General features: G+C 35.7%; 1 protein-coding gene across 2 annotated transcripts; it reads left to right on the top strand.

Annotated features, from left to right (window-relative positions):
• LOC120773691 (coactosin-like protein) lies at nucleotides 1–22,732 on the top strand. 2 transcript variants are annotated; one of them, XM_040102725.1, is made up of 6 exons: nucleotides 2–369; nucleotides 2,090–2,357; nucleotides 21,384–21,466; nucleotides 21,548–21,788; nucleotides 21,962–22,061; nucleotides 22,413–22,732. In XM_040102725.1, exons 2-6 carry the CDS (start codon nucleotides 2,265–2,267, stop codon nucleotides 22,418–22,420), a joined length of 525 nt encoding a protein of 174 aa, XP_039958659.1. In that variant the 5' UTR covers nucleotides 2–369; nucleotides 2,090–2,264; the 3' UTR covers nucleotides 22,421–22,732. The 2 variants fall into 2 exon arrangements, with proteins under 2 accessions (XP_039958658.1, XP_039958659.1); XM_040102724.1 differs by lacking the exon at nucleotides 22,413–22,732 and having other exon boundaries at nucleotides 1–369; nucleotides 21,962–22,093.
• Nucleotides 22,733–23,356: the final 624 nt, after the last annotated feature.

Genomic DNA, 23,356 nt, shown 5'->3' with positions numbered 1-23,356 from the left:
CGTTCGAGTCGTATTCGAGAGCAACAACCCGCTGGAATCGGACGCATTTCTGTGGTATCGTCTTGTTTTTGCCGCTATTCATACTAAATTACATTTGTGTATATATTTTTCGTTAAATATCGCGTAGTCGGTATAGTTGCAGACAAGAATATTACATACATATATATAACACATATATATTTATGTACTTAAAGTGATATTGTTTCTTGTTTTTGGTTCAAACATTTACCGTTCTGCGGAATTCCTAATTTCAAGTAATTAGTGTGTAGTAAAATTAGGCGCTCAAGCTTTCAAGCATAGTATACACGCGTAAATAATTGCCAAAAAGCAAGCAAACACAACAACAAACGTGTGACTACAACAAACAAGGTGAACACATTTTTTAATTGTTTAAATTTCTACAAAATTATACATTTTGGAAAATTAACAAAAAAAAAATTGGCAAATTGTGACAAAAGGAAATTAATTGTTATAAGTATATAGTGTGTGAGTGTGTGTGTCTGTGCGTATCTTATCTAAAATGTTAAACTAAAAAATCGTAAAATGTTGTACAAATCTTTTAATTAAAAAGTATTAATTTATGTGCTCTTCCAAATTAAAAATTAAAAGAGCTTTGTTGTGTCCTAGTACATCCTGTTATATACATATGTATGTACATATGTAGCCGGGGCCAAGCCCATGCGCTTATAGTGCTTGTGTGTGAACTAACAAATACATGCAAATACTTATTTAAGTGCATATACTAAATATATACATACTTATATACATATGTATGTATGTATGTTCTCGCAGACGTCCAGTTAAAAAGTTACATACATTGTCTCTTATTTGCAAAATTTCATATCAGCAAAAGTAGATACGCGAAACAAGTTTTGCCATCGCTCGTGCGCCATTCTCTGGGATACAGTCGTTTGGTTCCTTATTTTAAAATTCTGTTTAACGGTATACCATTCACTTGGAAAAGTTCTGTGAAGAGGTTCTTGTGGAAGAAATTTGGTTGAAAAGGATAATTGAAAAAAATATTTTCACGTAAAAAGTTTTGTGTTATTAATTGTTAAAAAAATTTGATAAAAATTTAAGTTTTTTATTATTTTTCGGATTTCGAATTTTTATAATAATATTTTTTCTTATTAAAAAATTATAATTTGGCTTATTCAAATCGTGATTTAAAAATGAAATCGAAAGTTTAAAATAACTCTTTTCAATAATGAGTTCAAGTTACTAATCAAGGTCACAAACGGGCACGTGATTATATCTTTTGATGTAATAAGGCCTAAAATTTTCGATATGTCTTTTGATTTATTTAATATATTATTTAACAAGCGATTTTCCGAGGCACTCTCGGTAGATATTGTTTTCGAAAACAAAACCAATATTCTTTATTCTACATACTTATGTACTCGAAGCTCTTGAATACGAAATCTGATCGCTAGTAATCTACACAATTCTGCGAAATCCAAATAAGCACTCTTATGTAACTCTAAATTACATATTTTATAGTCCCATTGAGCTTTAGAAAACATTGACATCGTACTTACAATGGGGAGTGTCACATTATTGTTCGAATAGAGGACTTTTTCGACGGCTTCAGAGTCAGAAGTCGGATGTTATTACCTTTCTATAATATTTTCTATGTTTCCCTGAACTAGTATTTCCCAACTACGAACTGTTGTTCGGACTAGGTTCAATTAAACGGAGGAAAATATTTATTATTATACTTATATTATCGAAATTTTTTGGATGGAAACAAATTAACATTGGAATCAAATAAAATATCCGTTGGACCAAGTCTCAAAACTTTTGAAAAATCGAAATAAAATGTTTTCCTAAATTATTCTCACAAACAATATAAAATGTTGTATGTGGTATAAAACCTTGGCACTCAATAAGCTTGGCTCATTGCACGTTCGGTTTTTCGCCAACTCATTTCTTTGGATTTAGCTTACAGCAAAAAAGCGTCCACAATTGTTATTTTGTTGTGATTTCTTCAAATTCACTATTGTTATACTTAAATCTGTTCTTGCTTTTATTATTATTCGTTTATTTCTTTTTATTAAACTCACACTTTTCCATTTCATCTGTGTTCCAGTGTGCGCCAACGATCTCCATACGGTATTCGCACAAACAGACTTACTTGGCCACATCGAGCGAGTAAGGCAATCGAGTATCAAGAAGAAGAAGAACAACCTCAAACGCAACCACAGACGCGTTCAACTATTATAGAAACAACAAATCTACCTGAAACCGACAACAACAACGAAAAAATGGCTGAAGTTGAAGTAGAGCAAATAGTTGAAGTCACAGATGAAGTGAGCAAGGATAAGGAGGAGGATGAAGTCGAGGACCAACCACGAAGGGTAAGTTTGGACAGCAGTGTTGCTGACTTTGAACTGAAAGAAGAGGTGGATGAAGTGGATAGTAAGGAAGAAAATGAAGAGGATGACGTGGAAGATGGGGAAGATGAAAATCCCGAAGAAGACGTAAGTGATGGAGAACCGATTAAAGCGGTTTTTCATATAGAGGAAGTAAATGAAGACGAGGAAGAAGAAGAAGAAAAAGAAGAACAGGAAGAGATAGAAGAAGAAAATGTAGAAGAGGAACAGGAAGAGGAAGAAGTTTTAGAAAATGAAGAAGTAGAGGAGGAAGAAGTAGAAGAGCAGGAAGAATCTGCTGAAGAAGACGAAGAGGTAGAAGAAGAAGAAGCGGGGGAAGAAGAGGAACCCGTTGAAGAGGAAGAGGAAGATTTAGAAGTTGAAGAACCTGAAGTTGAAGATGAAACTGCTGATGAAGAGCCTGCCGAAGAGGAAGATGCTGCTGAAGAAGAAATCCTTGCTGAGCCTGAAGAAGTAGAAGAGGAAGCAGAAGAAGAGGAAGACGAAGACGAACCGGCAGAAGAGGTAGAGGAAGAGGAACCCGCTGAAGAGGAAAAGGAAGAACCTGAAGTGGAAGATGAACCTGCTGACGAAGAGCCTGCAGAAGAGGAGGATGCTGCTGAAGAAGAAATCCCTGCAGAGCCTGAAGAAGTAGAAGAAGAAGCAGAAGAAGAGGAAGATGAAGACGAACCGGCAGAAGAGGAAGAAGAAGAGGTAGAGGAAGAGGAACCCGCTGAAGAAGAAGAGGAAGAACCTGAAGTTGAAGATGAACCTGCTGACGAAGAGCCTGCAGAAGAGGAGGATGCTGCTGAAGAAGAAATCCCTGCAGAGCTTGAAGAAGTAGAAGAGGAAGATGGAGACGAACAGGCAGAAGAAGAAGAAGAAGAAGAAGAGGTAGAGGAACCCGTTGAAGAGGAAGATTTAGAAGATGAAGAACCTCAAGTTGAAGATGAACCTGCTGATGAAGAGCCTGCCGGAGAGGAAGATGCTGCTGAAGAAGAAATCTCTGCAGAGCCTGAAGAAGTAGAAGAGGAAGCAGAAGAAGAGGAAGATGAAGACGAACCGGCAGAAGAGGAAGAAGAAGAGGTAGAGGAACCCGCTGAAGAGGAAGAGGAAGAACCTGAAGTTGAAGATGAACCTGCTGACGAAGAACCTGCAGAAGAGGAGGATGCTGCTGAAGAAGAAATCACTGCACAGCCTGAAGAAGTAGAAGGCGAAGAAGCAGAAGAGCAGGAAGAATCTGCTGATGAAGACGAACCGGCAGAAGAGGAAGAAGAAGCGGTGGAGGAAGAGGAACCCGTTGAAGAGGAAGGCGAAGATTTAGAAGTTGAAGAACCTGAAGTTGAAGATGAACCTGCTGATGAAGAGCCTGAAGAAGTAGAAGAGGCAGAAGCAGAAGAGCAAGATGAATCTGCTGATGAAGACGAATCCGCAGAAGAGGAAGAAGAAGCGGTGGAGGAAGAGGAACCCGTTGAAGAGGAAGACGAAGATTTAGAAGTTGAAGAACCTGAAGTTGAAGATGAACCTGCTGATGAAGAGCCTGAAGAAGTAGAAGAGGCAGAAGCAGAAGAGCAAGATGAATCTGCTGATGAAGACGAACCGGCAGAAGAGGAAGAAGAAGCGGTGGAGGAAGAGGAACCCGTTGAAGAGGAAGACGAAGATTTTGAAGTTGAAGAACCTGAAGTTGAAGATGAACCTGCTGGTGAAGAGCCTGAAGAAGTAGAAGAGGCAGAAGCAGAAGAGCAGGAAGAATCTGCTGAAGAAGAGGAACCGGCAGTAGAGGAAGATGAAGATTTAGAAGTTGAAGAACCTGAAGTTGAAGATGAACCTGCTGATGAAGATGAACCTGCTGATGAAGAGCCTGAAGAAGTAGAAGAGGCTGAAGCAGAAGAGCAGGAAGAATCTGCTGATGAAGACGAACCGGAAGAAGAGGAAGAAGAAGCGGTGGAGGAAGAAGAACCCGTTGAAGAAGAAGAACAAGAGTTAGAAGATGAAGAACCTCAAGTTGAAGATGAACCTGCTGATGAAGAGCTTGCAGAAGTGGAGGATGAAGAAGAAATCCCTGCAGAGCCTGAAGATGAGCAACCTTCTGATGAGGGCGAACCTGTAGATGATATAGAAGAAGAACAAGAAGAAGAAGTAGAAGAGGCAGAAGTAGAAGCCCTGAATGATGAAGTAGAAAGTGAGGGTGAAGAAAACTCTGCAGAAGAGCAGGAAGAATTAGTAGATGAAGACGATCTTGCAGAAGAGCTACAAGCTGTTCAAGTTTTAGATACAGTTTTAGATGAAGTAGAAGCAGAAGATAACGAAGTAGAAGAAACCATTGAGTCAGTTGAAGAGAATGAAGATATAGAAGAAGTAGAAAATTCAAATGAAGGTGAAGAATTACCGGAACCTGCATTGGAAATCTTTGAAGAAGATGCACCAATCGAAGAAGGTGAGGTAGAAATATTAAGTAGAACAATTGAAGTCGAGGATGAGCCCGAAACGGTAAGTGAAAACAACAATCAAGTAAAAGAAAACGACAATGTGGAAGAGGAAGAAGAAGACACTGTTAAAAAGTTCGAGTGTCGACCACGAAGGGTAAGTCAAGTTATAAAAGCCAGATAAAATTACATATAGTCTGCTTGCATATTCATAAATACACATACATATGCGTTCATTATATGTAGGTAATATGCTTCTGTGATAGTAAAAAATGCAACAACATTCTGCTTATGTATGGTTTACAAGCTTTCAATCACACGTGTAGTCTTATATTATGCAAAACTTCGTATTGTGCAGACAAGTGCGATAGTACCAAGGCACTCATCTTAAGGACAATAACACTTTGACATTTACGAGTGGCTGTCTCACACTTAAAAGCCTCAAACTCATATTTTTTCAATGTGAGAACGCAAAGGTCGGCCGAAGATTTATTAACACTCACGTCTGCTGCATGGTACTATCTGCATCTAGCCACCACACACGCTCGGCTAGGGTTAGGAAATGCTTTAAGCAACTTTAAGAAAATACAGCAAGGGCAATTTCTACTCTTTTCATTTCAAAAAATTATTTCATTCAATTGAAAATGCGTTTTACACATTATGGAGCAAAGCAATATCAAAATGTTTTGTACAAATTTGGGAAATTACTTCGTTATGATTTTGTAATAATTTATGTTTGTTGGGGGCAACAGTCTTATAAGCTCAACGGGAACTCGTGGGACACTTAAAATTCGATGCGCTTAATTGAAGAGCGTAAGTAATCGCGGCCCAAGCAGCGTGTCTTCGCTTTAAAACACACAAGTTGCCTTGAAAATGCTGTATATAAATACATAAAAACGTTCCTCTATATATACAGACGTATGTATATATATATATTTGTCAGCATACTTTGTACGTGTTCATGGGACAAATTCCATCTCTATAACGCATAGCATTGCTCCACATTTACTAATTGATTGCACACAAAGCGTTCAATAGACGAGTATTGACGGCATGATTCACGATTAAAAACAAAATATTTATGCATTTGTTGATAAATCACACACTTGCGAGTGTGGAGTATTGGGATTTTTGTGATAAACGCGGAGAGTTTCTTTGGAAATATGCACTGATATTGATAACTTGTTAAGAAATGGCCCAAGCCAATGGCTGTAATGCAATTGCAATTGTATTTGCTATTTTGCCTTTTATTTGATTTTGTTTTAGACATAGAGTTGAAGGTAATACAGCTCTTATCGCCAATCAGCTCAAGTGGCGGATGTGCACAGTAAAAAAAAAAACAATTTTCGTTTAGCGATAAAACGATATCTATTTCCTATAATAACTCCGTGAATCCAGTGTCAATAAATTGAATTGATGATAAAAATATATAAGATCAAAAAGTAGGGTTATTGTTACCCTGGCTTAAAAAAACCCGGTGATATATGTAACTGGGATGAGTGGCAACCTAGCTTGCGATTAATGTCTCCCTTTTTAAAGACGGAATTTTCCCATTTTGCTTGAACCTGTCGTAAAAACAGAGTTAATATCTTATTGTAGACTAAAGGGTAGAGTTGGAAACTTCAACAAATGAATCTCAAGGACAGTAATTTCTATTTAAAGACTACTAAAGATTAGTTTAGGTTTTAGGTTAATTTGGTAGGGTTTGGTCCCTTGCGATACCAGATGGAGTTCAGTTACTAAGTCCATGAGAGTAATTTAAGATGTCTGCGCTTAACGTGAATTTTAACATACTTTGCAACTTCACTATCGATACCTACTCCAGTGTATCATACCGTGGGAAAACCAGATGGTTTCAGCGTAGTCTTGCCAATGCGAGACAAGTGCACAAGAGATGCTCCATTGTTTCCCTGGTGCCATCCTCTATACATTTCCGATAATCTTCTCGATCTGTCAGCCCTATCCTGCGGGCGTGAGTCGCGACCAGACAGTGATTAGTTAGTATTCCCGTCATGTTCCTACAGTTTCTTCTATCTACTTGGCTCGTTCCATAGGATTTTCATTTCCTTTACCATGGTTCTGTCGAGATCATCGTATAAACATGGGTTTCCCAATATTGATCACGTTTTCGGATGTTAGTCGTACACCATTCTTGGCAATCTCGTTCACTATTTCATTGTCCTCGATGCCTTTGTGGCCTGGCACCCAGTAGAAATGAAGTTGCTTGCTTCTGGCAACACTTTCCACTGCACCCTGCTTCTCAAGACACTTCTGGCCGATATGCGATATAAGGTTACTACCTTGATTGCTGCTTGGCTGTCTAGGTAAAGGTTGACTCTGGAATTTCCAGCAGGTGCATTAGAGGCTAGCTTCGCGGCTTTCGCAATAGCAAATACCTCAGCTTGAAATATACTGTAATGGTCCGGCAACTTAAGAGGTTGCTTTATGCCTAACTTATATTACAGCATATTCCAGCACCAAATCCATCGTCAATTTTCGAGCCATCCGTAGAGATATTTAGAGTTTAGAGAGGCATCTTTTCCGATGTTTACTTTCAACTTTCTTTCCCTGTTAAAAGTGGGGTAATGAAGCCAATGCTTGCCCAACCGCCATTACCGATGCCCGAAGGGTTTATATGTAAATTCTCCTGCAGCCAGCAATCATCCCGCCATCTTTGCTGTGCAGTTTTCAGCCAAAGGCCTATAGGTGGCAGATTTCTTAAATATTAAATGCCTACATATTTCCAACTGGCTGTTTACTAACACTCTTCTTGTAAATTACAAAAATTATAATTATGTAAGAGAGGGGCGCGGCTTATTGCCCATAAGAATGGCAGTATATCACGCGAAATTATGACACCGTAGTGTCTTAGTATGACGTGTCTACTAAGATTTTATGATAGCAATAAAAATAAAAGCAGTTCATGCCGCTTCGAACAAATTGGGGCTAAACGGTATGTCAACTATATGAAAAGTATGTACACTATATATAGAGACAGCCATATGACTATATGACTTGTCACACTAAGCAAACAAGACGCTTATCTGCATTTAATTTTTATCACTCCGATTTCATATGATAATTTAGTTATATAATTAGTATAATCTAACTTTTTGCTTAATTTGCTTCTAATACAGACACTGATATTTGTATACTTATTGTGCATAGCCCGCATATGAGCTAATGAAGCATATTTAATAGACACTTCAGCGCTTTTATGATTACCTGATATGAATATTCGGTAGTCGAAAAAGTATTTTCGTATGTCTAATCAAACTTCAACTTATTTTTCTTTATATTTATAATAATAAATAAATAAACAAATATGTACCATTTTGGTCGACCATTTTTTGCCATTTTTCCGCTAGAGACATTATTCCATCAGTGTAAAACTTTCATTAGTGTAAATCTTTCACATCGAAATTTCCAGAAGGGAAGCGAGCGAACCATTCTTGTGATACACGAGCTGATACAGCATCGTCTCCGTAAACTTCACAAATTTCATTGGTGGCTTGCGTGCCATTCTTCCCTTCTTTATGCAAAAAGTTCAAAATAAAGCGAATTTCTTCATTATTTTCACTCAATTTTGAACAGCTGTAATTGTTTCTCAACTTAACCGAATTTAATTTTTTTAGTTTAAAGAAGCTTAAAATCTCACCTTTCCAACACTATATAGTATGCCACAATGTGATTGGTAGCACTGAAGATCTTGTACACGATTGCAACGACCATTGACAAAATACGAAAAGACTTTTTCGACTACCCAATATTAGTATAGAATATAGAGTCACGTAGTAGAAGAAGTTAACTTATATGAAAATATGTATGTATATATACGTATAATGATATTACTATATTATGTACATAGCATGTATGTATGTATGTACATATCTATATAAATAAGTTTTTTCATACAAAGCGGCGTGGCAACAATGACGTTATTACGCCTACGAAAATTCATCGAAGCTTTCTACTTATTGACTTTCAAAAACTCAGATAAAAATACATTTTTGCGGCATGCAAATTTCACACAAATACACACGCATGCATACATAACTACCATATGTACAATTAAACAAAGTGTAGCCAAGAGTGGGTACCGTTAAAGTGAATTGACCAAAACCACAAAGCGTACGCAATTAAATAAGTATGCACAAGCGTTTATGAGCGCGCAAATCTACTTATCACACATACTTCCATATACATACCTAAATACATACATACATACATGTGTATTTACATGCACTTGTAGTGACTGTTGCTGAGTGCTCAAATAATGCCATATAAATTGTCGCCAACGAAACGCTCTTAAACAGTTCCATCAACAGCAGCAACGGCAACTGAAAACAGATAAAGGTGACACCAGCCGCATTGTCTGCCACCGTCCGGCGGTGCGTCCGTCCGTTCGTCACCACGATTGCATTGATAAAGCTCTGAAAGAAATGCAAAAACAGACGAAGCACCAAAACACGCACAATACAAGTGAGCAAATTTCTTTTGCTGCCGCGCAAGCTTTAAGCGGATTTTGCAAATCAAGCGCATCACGCGCCTCGAATCGCAAATAAACACGCGTTTCGCGCAGCGCGAACCTGCTGCCAACCGCCACCCGGCAAGCAGCTATCAGCTACCAGCTGCCAGTGGACCCAGTAACAGTCGGCGCACAGCACAGTTGCGCGAATGTGTCCGAGAGGTGAAAGTATTTAACTGAAATCTTTTGATGCGTTGAAATGTGAAATGTGAATGCGGCCGCCAAGGTGATTGCTAATGGCAAGAGCAGCGGCAATTGCTATACGGTTTCGTTGTTGCAATATTGCATACACACACATATATGTAGATTAGGGTGATTCAAAAAAATTTTTTTTTTTTTTTCAATTGGTACTCGCAAAAATAGGTTCCTAGACACCTCTAAGAAAGCCTCTCCAAATATGAGTTTTTAATTGTAACGGGAAGGTCCTCCGCCTAACGGTTTTCTATTTTTTCTTATTATCAGATAGAAAAATTTATATCTCGCTTCCAACTACTTGAAAAAATATCTTGTTAATTAGGTTTTGTACGAAATTGAATGCTCTAAAATATGGTCTCTTATGATTTTTTCGTAAACCCAACCGTTTAAAAGATATTAACGGTTGAAATTTGTCTATTTTTGGAAAAATTCTTTTTTTCTTATTAATTTTATAACTCAATGAAAAAAAAATATTATGAATGATGATACACATAGTTTTGTAGGAAATTTACTGCTCTATAAAAATGGTCTACTACGATATTTCGATTAAGTTAAGCGTTTACGAGATATTCATCGCCAAACATCAATGCATATTAAGGTGGATCAAAAAAAAAAATTTTTTTTTTCGTTTGGTACTCTGAAAAATAGGTTCCTAGACACATCTTAAGAAAGCTTATAAGTTTCATCATTTCTTCAAGTAGTTGGAAGCGGGATATAAATTGTTTTTGAATCACCCTAATGTACATACACCAGCACGAACCACTTACAATACATTTGGTTGTTTAGCTGATCATTAATACAGTTATAAAATATTGATGACTTTGAGTGGTACGCTACCGGCGAATGACAGAATTCGCGACATTTTTAGAATGTACAAGTCAAAAAAGAGAGCGAGTGACACACTTAGTTGTGTAACCGCCGTAGTAAACGCTAGAGGTTAACGGTTATTTTCAAACGAGCACAATTACAAAATTTGCTAATGGTACTGTTATACTATATACATAGTTTAGCAAATATATAATACATAGAGAATGTGAGCATGGCTTAGTCCAAACGCCGGAGGATTTATAGATTTTGGTTTTTAGGCTGCTCGTTCCACTTTGAGTATACTTTCTAACGCGACCAATTTTGTAAACCATTTTAACATTTTCAAAATATTTAAAAATAATTTGACACTCCACTTTCTGCACACTTTCCATTTACTTATGGTATATTACAAAATACAATTTAAATGATCAAATATTCATAATCTAAACAGGGTATATTAATTTTGCGAAGAAGATTATTACATACAGAAACGTCGTAGACCCTATAAGATAGTATATCTACATATGACTCTACCAAGTTTGTCTGTAAATACGCTAACAGGCCCCTGTTTTTGAGATATACAAAGATCTTAAATTTTGCATACCTTCTTTTCTCTCCATGGAGCTGTCACTTTTCATAATCGTCCTAATCGGACCACAATAGCACAAAAATTCTTGTATATAAAACTTAACCCTACTATAAAACGCGGCATAAAACCCTCTAAAAATAAAGACTATTAAGGGGTTACAAGGGTTTCCTTGGGCAAAAAACAGTCTTTTTTCAACAATTTTTTTCTCATATAAGAAATGAAATATTTTAAAACAGAAACTCTGAAATTTTTGGAAAAACGCTACATCCCGTTTGGCGGGAAAACTCGTTACAGGATCATCTAAAGTGAAAAAATACGTGTTTTAGTTAAAACCCTCACTTAGAACTTCCTTCGTCCAAGTTCGTCCAAGAAGAAACTGAACATTCGATTTTTGGCAGACATTTTTCCAAAAAAAAAAAATAAAACTTCAGTGCAAATTTCTTTCAAATAGTTGTAATCGAAAAAAAATCCCTCGTCCTAGTCTTTAAGAATTGTATATCAAAGACCTGTGTAAAATTTCATGAAGATCGGTTAAGTAGTTCTCGACAAATCTTGCCAACCGTCTTTAAAAACACAGTTTCGACAAAAACACGTTTAAAGACGGCGCACTTAGCCTAGCGCACAAGTTCTCAAAGTTGTATCTCCGAAACTATTACTCGGAACAAATTGAAAATTTTACGCAATATTCTAAATTCGATTTTTGAAACCCGTAAACACATGCAACCCCTTAATTACAATCGTATTTGTGGAAAGTATAATTTTAGGTCCCGAATTAAGATGATAAGAACATGTCGCTTGGAGTCTAAGTTCAGCTAACCTCGAGAGAACTAACAGTTGGACCTCTATTGAATTTACACCCCCTCAATCTCAATCTTGACCATGTTGACCAATGATAGCAGAATATGTGCTGTCTTTAGCATGAGTAAATGACTTATGAAATCAGCGAACTTTATCAATAAAGCTTATTGATTTCTGAAGCCCTATTCACTTTTATAAACATATGTATGTATGTATGTATGTATGTATATGAACGTATACGGTATAAAGCAGCGAATATAACAATAACTCGACTGTCTTGTAGACAGGCTACAACCGCATGCAAAACTCTAAAATATTTCTTTAATAAAAGGGGGATTGAAGTTATTTTTAAATATTTTTAAATAACCATTAAATACTATGCAGTGCTACGCTATTGAATATGTACATACGTAAACTTCAATATTGACATACATACATATATACATAATACACAAACATACATAGTATGTATAACTGCATACGCAAGCATGCACTTACCGTTTTAGTTTCTCCTTTCTTCGCTTCGCATCCTACAAAATATTTCTATATTTTTATGTGCCCTCACACGAACCCACCTACATACATACATACTTTTATATACATGAATATGTACATCTATGTATGAAAAACATATTCACTCTCACCTTCAGGATGAGTGAAGCGACGCATCGCATGGGTGGGTGCTACGACAGCGGTGCCGGTAGCGGCGGCAGCAGCAACGCCAACTCGCACGCAACTCACACGCAACACTCGTGCATTTCCTACGCTGATTTTAAACTTGAAATTTATTAATAACCTTGCGGCGCATACTCAAATCGCATTCAATGGATGATTCGCCGATTGTTTGGCTATATACGGGCACACGCAGCACACAGCCATGCCAACAAACATACATTCATACATACATACAATATATGCGATATTTACTTACACAGTTAAGTGACACGGTACATTGATCGGCGGTCGCGGGGAGCTTGCCAAGTGCATGCGAGTGCAGGCCGCTCCAGCTGAGGCGGCGAACAAGTACACTCGTGAACACTCGTAAAATGTGTTCTATGACGGTCGGCGGCGCACACTTCAGCACATTTTACCTCATATGGGCAAAAATGTACAAAAACGGCTAATAAGAAAAAGTGTGAGCCTTAAAGTACGTTGTACGTACAAAAACAACAACAAAAGGCACACATAAGAAAATATAATATAACAATAAAGGCAGCAATCAAAATAACAACGCCATAAAAGTAATGCAAGCAAGCAAACTAAAAAACAAAAAAAAAACTATGCTTCAAAATATAAAAAAGCCGTAACAAGTGAGCGAGCGTTATGTGTGTTTATGCGCTTCACAGGAAAATAGTAAAAAACGAAAAGCAATAAAATGCAACTTTTTAAATATTTTCGTTGCAAACGTATTACTCGTGTATATCCGTTACAAATAAATTCCGAAATTTATGCCTGCACTTTAGCGCATTTTGCCCCACACGAGTGGATCGTTAAATTTATGCAGATGCATCCTCTGCTGATTAATTGCGAATTACCAAACTACTTTGCTGCACAAACTTGTAATTCACAAGCAGCGATTTGCGCCGCGACGGCAGTGAAAACAAAACACCGTAAACGTTAAGTTGCATGACTTACAGTAGCCACTGTACATAAGTATGTCTGTTTGTCTGTCTGGCCAACCGCTTTGGCCGCACAGTTAAGTCTCACATTGTCCATTTCGCGTTTTGCCGCTTTGTCTGTGCACCGGCACTTGGAGGAGTCCATTCGCCCAAACATACCAATTTAAATATGTACATACTTTTGCATATGTGGTATGTATGTATGTATGTACATGCGGCTGTAACTAACCATCAATTTATATGTCCATTCATTATTGTGCAAATTTGCTTTATTTTTGCATCTTTTTCGCTTTCGATTTCGTTAGATGCGTTTGCCTTCACACTCTTTCTCGTGTATTACACATTTATTTGGTTTGAAAAGTGGCCGTAATTGTTGGCGAAAAATCCGTTATTGGCATAAAATTAAATTCAAACTAATTTAATTAATTAACCGTTACATTGAAATGAAAGTAGTCGACAGTGAGAGGCGCGCAGATATCAATGCTGACGATACACACAACATAAATACTACAAAACATAATATATGTACATACATACATACATATGTATGTCCTCCTTACTTCTTTTGCGTTAGACATTTTGTTGTTGTTATTACTGACTCATCTAACTTCTATTTTACGTTGAAGGTCGAGAGGCATCAAACTAACGAGTTTTTTTTTTTTTTTTTGGTCACTGCCGCAAATATGTACATATATTCACAGCATACGAAACATCAAAGAGAGGATATTTATAACTTGAGTTTTTTAAGGTGTTACATGAGTTTCCTCGTGTAAAAAATAGCCTTTTTTCAACAACTGTTTTTCTCATGTAAAAAATTAAATATTTTATTAGAATTTTTTATTCTTACAAACGTACACTATTAACAAAGAAATTCTAAAATTTTTGGAAACAAATATTTTAAACTCGGCTATTGCGACGCCATTTCCGGTGACCCCTCGGATAAAAGATGCGCCCGCGTTGGCAAGATGACTCCTTACAGGATCATCTTATGTGAAAAAGTACGTGTTTCAGTTAAAACTTTAACTTACATATGTAGCACTTGGAAGAAGGAAAAAAACTGAAAATTGGATTTTTGTCAGACATTTTTACAAAAAAATTAAAATTTCGCGACATTTTTTCAAATAGTTGTAATCGAGAAACATTTATTCGTCCAAGTCTTTAAGAATTGTGTCTCAAAGACCTGTGTAAAATGTCATAAAGATCGGTTGAGTAGTTCTTGAGAAATCTTGCCAAACGACTTCAAAAACACAGTTTGGAGAAAAACGTTTTTGAAGACGGCGCACTTAGCCTAGCTAGCCTCGAACGCACAGGTTCTAATCTCCAAAACTATTATTCGGGTCGACTTGAAAATTTTGGCTAAAATTCTAGTAGAATTTAATAAGACAATAAGAAAATTTGATATTTTGAGACCCGTAAACACGGAAGGGGATCAAGCTAAATTCAATAAATCATAAAATTGACACCTTTTATGGATGATCATTTAAAACAGATTTAATAAAATTATTTGATGTGTTTTTCTGATATTTTATATCTTGAAACTCCTTATTATTAATACAATATTCTTTCAACAGAATTTGCATGTTTTCGACACAAAATATTTTATAAATACAAAAATATTTTAGCAAATGGCTCACCTTAAGTTTCTGCTTACACAAATATCATATTTTGCTCGATTTATTTGACGGCCAATTTGAGGAACTTCCAAAGAACTCTAAACTTGTCACTAGTCTCCGTGTATTAGAAACTGTATTATGCATGTTCTGTCTGAAATATAGAAATCGTCTTGAAATAAATCTGACCTGTTCTTCTCATTCGAATAAAATTCGAAGTTAGTCTCTTCAATACAAGCAGCAGAGTAAATTTCTTACAAATATATCTATATGTATGCTTTCTTAAGCATATACAAGTATGAATACGTATGTGTGTATATATAAAAACATGCACATGTGCTTCCTTACATGGTTAAAAAGTATGCCAGTGTTCGCCTGGAGACACTTTGTTTTTTAATGCACTCGTAAGCAAAATATATCTACATACATACATACATACATATGTATGTGTTTTCGCTGTCAAAGGCACACTCCAGTGGCACTAAGCTAATTAAACACTTCACCATTTAACATGACTTTATGGCTTAAGGGGCGCATAATGCGCTATTGGAAAATGTAAGTGTTGGTCATGAACTATGTCTGGTTTTCAAATACTTATCTACATATATGGTATATAGTTTTGTAGCCACATACACATTCACAAAGTAGTATATAAATATAATTTACTCGAATGCATTTGGTTCAGGAAGTGTATAGGTATATGAGCAGACACTCCCTCTGCAATGGGTATACACATTTCATATTTTATAGCACCTAAAGTCAATGTATACATATATTTTCTTTTTTAATTTGACGAATTTTCGAATAGCATTACCAGCTGATCATATTTGACTCGGATTGATCCATTTAAGAAATTTTTTTTTTGTTAAGCAGTGCAAAATATTGCTCTTTCTAGCTTTGTATTTTGTAAGATTTTACGACATGAAGCCAAATTTGGTATGAAAGAGACTAGTTTTCTCGACTCTTGAGCTAAAAATGTTAAAAAAAGAGAAACTGATTTGAATATTTTGCACAACTAGATCAAGGTGCTGAGTACCTGATTTATTTGACCCTCTTTTCTTGACTTCCATTCAAACTAGTTGGAGCAACAACAAACAAACTTTAGCCATATTTTGAGGAATGAAAATTTTTTGAAAATTTGAAAATTAATTTTGAGACTCATAAGAGGTTACATGATTTCCGCGGTTAAAAAAACAGCCGTTTTTCAACAATTTTTTTCTCAAATAAAAAATTAAATATTTTATTAGAATTAACAAACAAATTCTGAAATATTTGAAAAAAAATATTTTAGCTTGGTCATTGCGACGCCATTCCGGTGACCCCTCAGAAAGAGATGAGCCCGCGTTAGCAGGATAACAATATTCTAGAAGTGTTGTAGAATTTAATAAGACAATAAAAATATTCGAATTTTTGAAACCCATGCAGTGGCGTAGCTAGAGGGGTGGGTGAAGGGGGCCGTCGCCCCGGGCGCAACGTCTTGGGGGCGACAAAACGATCTTCGCTGTTTTTTAATATTCAGAAAAATACTTTAACAAATTTGTTTACAAAATTTATTATAAAAGATAAAGAGTTGTACACTCACAATGTAATAATCTGAATAACAATGAAACATATTAATTTTTACTCGAAAACTCTTCAGTCTTTGAATTTGTCTTATATTTTTTGGCTTATATCTTTCTTAAAAATAGTGATAGAACTTAAAGATGCATTTTTATTTCTCCAAATTTTCAAAAATGGTATTTAAAAACTCCAATTCGGGCAAAAAATCCTGAAAATTGTGTCAAAAGTGTACAAGATATAGGGCGAAAATGGGATTTTTCTATGGCTTTTAATAAGATGTCTTGTAAATTTACAATTAATTTCCGTAAAAACCGTATTGTGAGAATTTTGGAACTTCAGAATTTGCCTGGCTTCTAGTTCCTAAATTTTATATACTTAATAACGAAGATATTTTGTAAAAATTCACTTTTGTTCGAACTACCTGATAAAACTTGTAGGTAGGTAGATAAATGGGGGCGGCGGAACATCCTTGGCCCCGGGCGCCCGAAGTTGTAGCTACGCCACTGAACCCATGTAAACCCTTAACTTATCTTATCCTAACTAAAGACCCTAAAAGTATAGTAAATTATAACAATTATGTTATTAAAATATGATCGCCAACCCAAAATCCCAGATTGTTTGAAAACTATAGGAAAATTGTATAGCTTAAATTTGTTCTCCTTACAAGGCGCTTCATAAGAACATATTAGCAACAATAGCCGATACTTTATTATAAATAAAAAATCAGAATTATTCACACTTTTTACTTCTCAGATAATATATTCTTAATAAATTTTACACAATTTGAAAGTTATTGGGCAAAATATTATCCCAAATTAAATTTATTTTGAGCTGTTACCACAAATTAAGAAATTTAACTGATAACAGTCTTAATCAAATATATGTTTGTGAATTGATTCCACATTTATTTTCAAATGAAAAATGCACGCAAACCGCGCACAGGAAGGAGTAGTCATGTCGATCGTTTTGCAAGAATTCCTTGAATTCGACGGCTGAACTTTCGTGAACTGAAGTCAACCGACAACAGCAATGAGTCAGTTGATTAAAATACACAAATACGCAAGCCATCCCATATGGCACACACACACTCATGCACGCAGAAGAAATCGTGTAAATAAAATTGTATTTAAATATTTTGTATGCTCCGTATGAAAACATGCGTTTTTGCTCATGAATCACATTTTAAGTGTGCATAACTCACACAAATGAATGAGTGAGCAGAAAAAAGGCTAAATTACCAGCGAGGAAGTGCACAAGCAATAAGATTGAGAATAAAAACACCAATTTACATGCATATGTGTGCAACGATATCAGCGCATTGCAAATTACATACATATGTACATACATATATGTATGTGTACGAAGTACAAAAAGTAATGAAACTTTTCTGCAAAACAAATCCAACAATATCACTAAACTGCCAGTTTGAAAAGGAAATGCATGACATACATATTTATACATACTTAACTGATGAATTTGCATGTAGCATGTAAGAGCGAAGAGAACACATTTTTTATTTTCTTTGAGGTCATTTCCTTCGATAAGAATTTTTTTGAATATCGACAAATAATATTTTTTGCATTTATTTACGTAGAAAAGTTGAGCAGCAGAAAGTTTAGTTATCTCATAATTTTTTCCAATACGAGGAATGGTATTCATAACAGTACATTGCATAAAATTCTTTTAGAAACACAAATAATAGTTTTCTAATAAAATATCTACTGACTAAATTTTTACCAAACTGACAAAAACTTTACATTTCTACCCACCAAATCTTTATTACCGCCTTCAAGACAGTCAATACAAATATGTTAACGCTGAATCAAATTTTTAATACGCCTGATTTACGCCTCAGCTGTGATGGCCTTCAGTGCTTTAAGCGAATTTTGGTTTATTGGGTTTCGGCTCATTTATAGTGCACCATTCGCTAGATTATGAACAGTTTCGACGTCATATCCAAAAGTAAAAAGCCTTTGATGAATGCAGGGTCTTCAGCTACGTTGTCAAGCAGCAGCTCTTTTGCGACCTCTACTCGTCGTTGTTTCTGCAAAAAATCCAGGTATTTTGGTACGAGTCTAGCATTGACATGATTTATACCCAAAACATTAACCAAAATGTCTTCGAGTCGCCATAAGAGATGTTGAGATTGGTGCTATTGCTCTGATTTTCAAGCACCGTTTCTTTAACTTTTTTGTTCTTAACGCAATTAACTGAGGTGAATGAACTTTCACAACCTTCACTGCATGTTTTGTGCCACCCAAATATGCTTGTGATACATTAAACTCCACAAAACACATCTGCAACATTTTCAATGATTCCACAGCTGGGCCTGCATTGGAAACCCATAATTTCTAGCAAATTCGTTGTTCAATATTTTTCCATGATAAAAATTGGCATTTTTATATCTTAAACAAAGAGCTCCAAATTACACACTGATTGACATATGTATAAAGATCAAATTTCACAGGAATATAAAAAAGTTTCGCCTCTTTAAGAAAATTGTTATCGATTCGTTTAGCGCGCGTAGTTTAAATGCACCAGTCCGAGTCATATTTGATCAGATGGTAGTTATCTATTATTTTTCGAGAATATTTACCACTATCCATTACATAAAATTCTATTAATATATATAATAAGCGCAACAATGAAATGAGTAGCTTTTAAGTTGCATTTCTTGTAATAAAAACAAATGAAAACAAATATTGGATAGTCGATAAAGTCTTTTCGTATTTTGTCAATAGATGTCCTTGCAGTCGTATATCTCCAGTACATATTTGGTTCATTAAAGTTTATTATAAAAATAAAAAAATAAGTTGAAGTTTGATTAAAAATACGAGAAGACTTTTTCGACTACCCGATAGTTAGTAAAATTTTCCACACTCTTCTCCTGTAAATGTTATACAAGGTGCGTTCCAAAGTAAGCAAGACTTAAAAAACAAGAACAAATGGTCTTTTCGGTAAAATCAATTTATTTTATTCAAAATAGTCTCCTTCTGCTTCAATACAACTTTTTGTTGGAGATGTTCAATTCCATTTCTATGATTTCAATTATGATTTCGGCTGATTTTTGATGAATTCACGGACAGTTTCGATGGAATTTCCGGTGATCACGGATTTTGATTGGCCCACATATTGATCGTCATTTATGTCCTCACAACCACTTTGAAAACGTTGAAACCACTCCACTACCATTTTAAAACAAAATTTAATTTTGGCTCTTTGTTCGAAGCTCATTTTCGCACCGATAACACAAACATACTGACACTTAAAACGCAATAACTTCACTTCCAATCTATGAAATGTGATGAAATACTCACTGGACAATCGATAAAGATAGCAGATTCTAACGCACTTGTCGACATATAAATGTCACCAGGGGGCCGTAGATTCAAAAAGTCCTGTTTACTTTGAAACGCACCTTGTTTTTTTGTAGATTCTATTCTATACATATTTTATGTAGAAATAGTTCCGCCTCCCCCAAGTAGCCTAGAGTTCTCCGATGTCTCCGCATGAAATCAGTAACAAAATTTCATATTTTCTCATGCATTTTATTAACAACCATTGAAGAAATTATATTAATTTCAACAAAAGTTAGAAACCAGAGCAAATTCACCATGTGTGGTAGGTATGCTTTATTGTCTTCTTTAACAGCTCAACTTCAAGAAAACGAAACTGAGTAAGTATTTGATGTAAAAGACTCCTAAACTAACTTTTATTTCAACAAGTATGAGAGACTTTTAAAATCTAAGTCAAAATATGAACTTATACTAACCCACTAAATAATATCGGGTGATTTTTTAAGAGCTTGATAACTTTTTTTAAAAAAAAAACGCATAAAATTTGCAAAATCTCATCGGTTCTTTATTTGAAACGTTAGATTGGTTCATGACATTTACTTTTTGAAGATAATTTCATTTAAATGTTGACCGCGGCTGCGTCTTAGGTGGTCCATTCGGAAAGTCCAATTTTGGGCAACTTTTTCGAGCATTTCGGCCGGAATAGCCTGAATTTTCTTCGGACAATGTTGTCTTCCAAAGCTGGAATAGTTGCTGGCTTATTTCTGTAGACTTTAGACTATTTTTTGTGGGGCTACGTCAAGTCTAAAGTCTACAGAAATAAGCCAGCAACTATTCCAGCTTTGGAAGACAACATTTCCGAAGAAATTCGGGCTATTCCGGCCGAAATGCTCGAAAAAGTTGCCCAAAATTGGACTTTCCGAATGGACCACCTAAGACGCAGCCGCGGTCAACATTTAAATGAAATTATCTTCAAAAAGTAAATGTCATGAACCAATCTAACGTTTCAAATAAAGAACCGATGAGATTTTGCAAATTTTATGCGTTTTTTTTTTAAAAAAAGTTATCAAGCTCTTAAAAAATCACCCGATAGATCAGAGCATGTTAACGTAAGACAAAAAATAAATGGTAAGAAAACGAGTTTATTCATACATATACTACATATATAAACATATTTAGGGTCACAAATGCGATCCTTGTTAAATATACTTATTTTTAACAATACTACGAGCAATTATTGAAAAAATAATGAAAGATTTCCAATATTTTTGGAAATTATTGAAAAAACCTTATAATTGAGGGCCTTACAGTTTTTAGATTATTTTATAACTTATTATTTTAAGTTTTTTGTTGAAGACCTTGTATTTAAATTTGATTTTTAGTGATTTTATTTTTAAATAGCATTAAATGCCAACAAGCGAGTCACAAATTCGTCAAATGTGCTTTCTTTAAGTTTTTTCTATTTAATGTCGCCGAAATCGCTGTAAATATGCCAAGCGCGCTTCAAAATACTGCGAGAAACATAGAGCTTGAACCCTGCATTGTCGTGCCAAATAATAATCATACATTATTTGTATTTCTAGATGCTCTTCCCGACGGGGCTAGACAAAGACTCCATTCGTGAGGCTTACGAGGATGTGCGCTCTGACCAAACAGACACCGATTGGTAAGCGCGATAATTTAAATATAGTTTTGTGAATCAAGAGCGGCAAATCACTCATTTCGCTTGTTATCTTGCTGATTTTAGGGCCGTTTTCAAGTTCCAAAACTGCACCATAACGTGCACAGCACGCGGTCAAGGCTTCGAAGAATTCCGCGAGCAGTTCGGTGAAAACGACCGCGCCTTCGGTTACATCCGCATACAAATGGGCGATGAGATGTCCAAGCGGCAAAAGTTCATCTTCCTGACGTGGATCGGCCAATATGTCGGCGTATTACCGCGTGCCAAAATGTCCACGGACAAGGCGCTCATACGTGAGGTGCTGAGCGTAAGTATTCGATGGCTCGAACATTAACAAAGTGCACAATGACTGTTTCCTTTTTATTACCAATTATTATTTTTCACAATGTATCGATGACTAACCGAACAGTTGTTTCTGCGATAAAAGACGAGTAATGTGTGTATGTATATAATATAATTTATTTGCTTTATTCGAAACAGAATTTCGCCGTGGAGTTGTATGCGGGCGTTGACGACGAACTGGACATTGAACTTTTCCGTGGTGCCTTGGAACGCGCGGGTGGCGCCAACTACGGCACTGGTGAGCCTAATTGGTGAAACGCAAGAGCATTGGGGGCGCAATAAAATTGTATATTGTACTTGAAATTGGCAAAAACAAAACAAAAACAAATTAAACAAAAAATATTAAACGAAAAAAAAAACATATAAAAACAAAAACAATAACAAGGACGGCAAACACTTTCGAAACCAAAATTAACAGCAACATTAAAAACAACAACAAATATCGTACAATACAGATTTCATTGTCCAGAACCAAGTGCGAAGCGTGAAAATCAAGAAAGTTAAAAAGAAATTGGCGGTTGAGGATTGTGTGGATCGGAGGAGTTTAGTGCCTATTATATGTTTAATTATAAATTTAAATTCTTTTTAGGTGTTTAAAACGAGACGTGACGACGCATCAACGAGTCCCTGATTAGTCATTAAGTTTATTGATTACAACTTATATATACATACATACATACATACATACATATAAACATGCATATTTAAGACATTTGGAAAGACGTTTATGTATTGTCCAGCGCATTCTTATGTATTTTGTGAAATTATTACATACATATGTATACTTACTATAAAACAAATACAAATACATAGCAGTTTTGTAAAGTCCAATGAACAGTTTTAACCAAAATCCATATTGAAAAAATCATTGATACTTATGTATATGATTATATTTGTAAAAAATGCAAATAAAAATTAAAAAAAAACATTGAAAATCACTGAAACTACAAGTATATTTATTGAATAGAAATACAAGAAATATATGTACATACATATAGGCAAATGGGAGCGTGAGCGCCGAGAGTATCCTGTAGACTTACCGTTCTAAACGGGGTTAGATATCCGAATTGGCAGCCAACGTGCAATGAGTCCCCGCATGACACTGGCCACCTCTTTGCATGCCCTGCTAAACCTACTCATCTGACACCCTTCTCTCCTTGGTTCCCATCGAAACAGCACGATTCATGGGCTTATCGTTGGATGACGTCGAAGACAACAAAGCTAAACCTAACGGGGATAAGGGGATAAGGTACCCGTTACAACAACAACAGAGTATGCTGTACTCTGGGCAACGATGTACTCGAGTTGTTTGAAGCGACTGTTCTAAAAATAATCCGACCTTGCTAAACTCTCCGCATACAAGAGTTTCAACTGTCTAACCCTAATCACATTATATTCACCACCGGTCTCTGCTGCTTAAAAATAAAAATATCTTTCGAAATACCACTGCCACAGATTGAACAAATATTCAAACAATAATGAAGAATTATGAAATGGACGAAACTAGCTAACCAAGAATCGTCCAGATTTTGC

The sequence above is a fragment of the Bactrocera tryoni genome, chromosome 4 (assembly GCF_016617805.1).
Source record: "Bactrocera tryoni isolate S06 chromosome 4, CSIRO_BtryS06_freeze2, whole genome shotgun sequence".
In the NCBI taxonomy this organism is placed as follows: Eukaryota; Metazoa; Arthropoda; class Insecta; order Diptera; family Tephritidae; genus Bactrocera; species Bactrocera tryoni.
The sequence above is the reverse complement of the archived record's forward strand: the minus strand, read 5'-3'. Positions and strand labels throughout refer to the sequence as shown.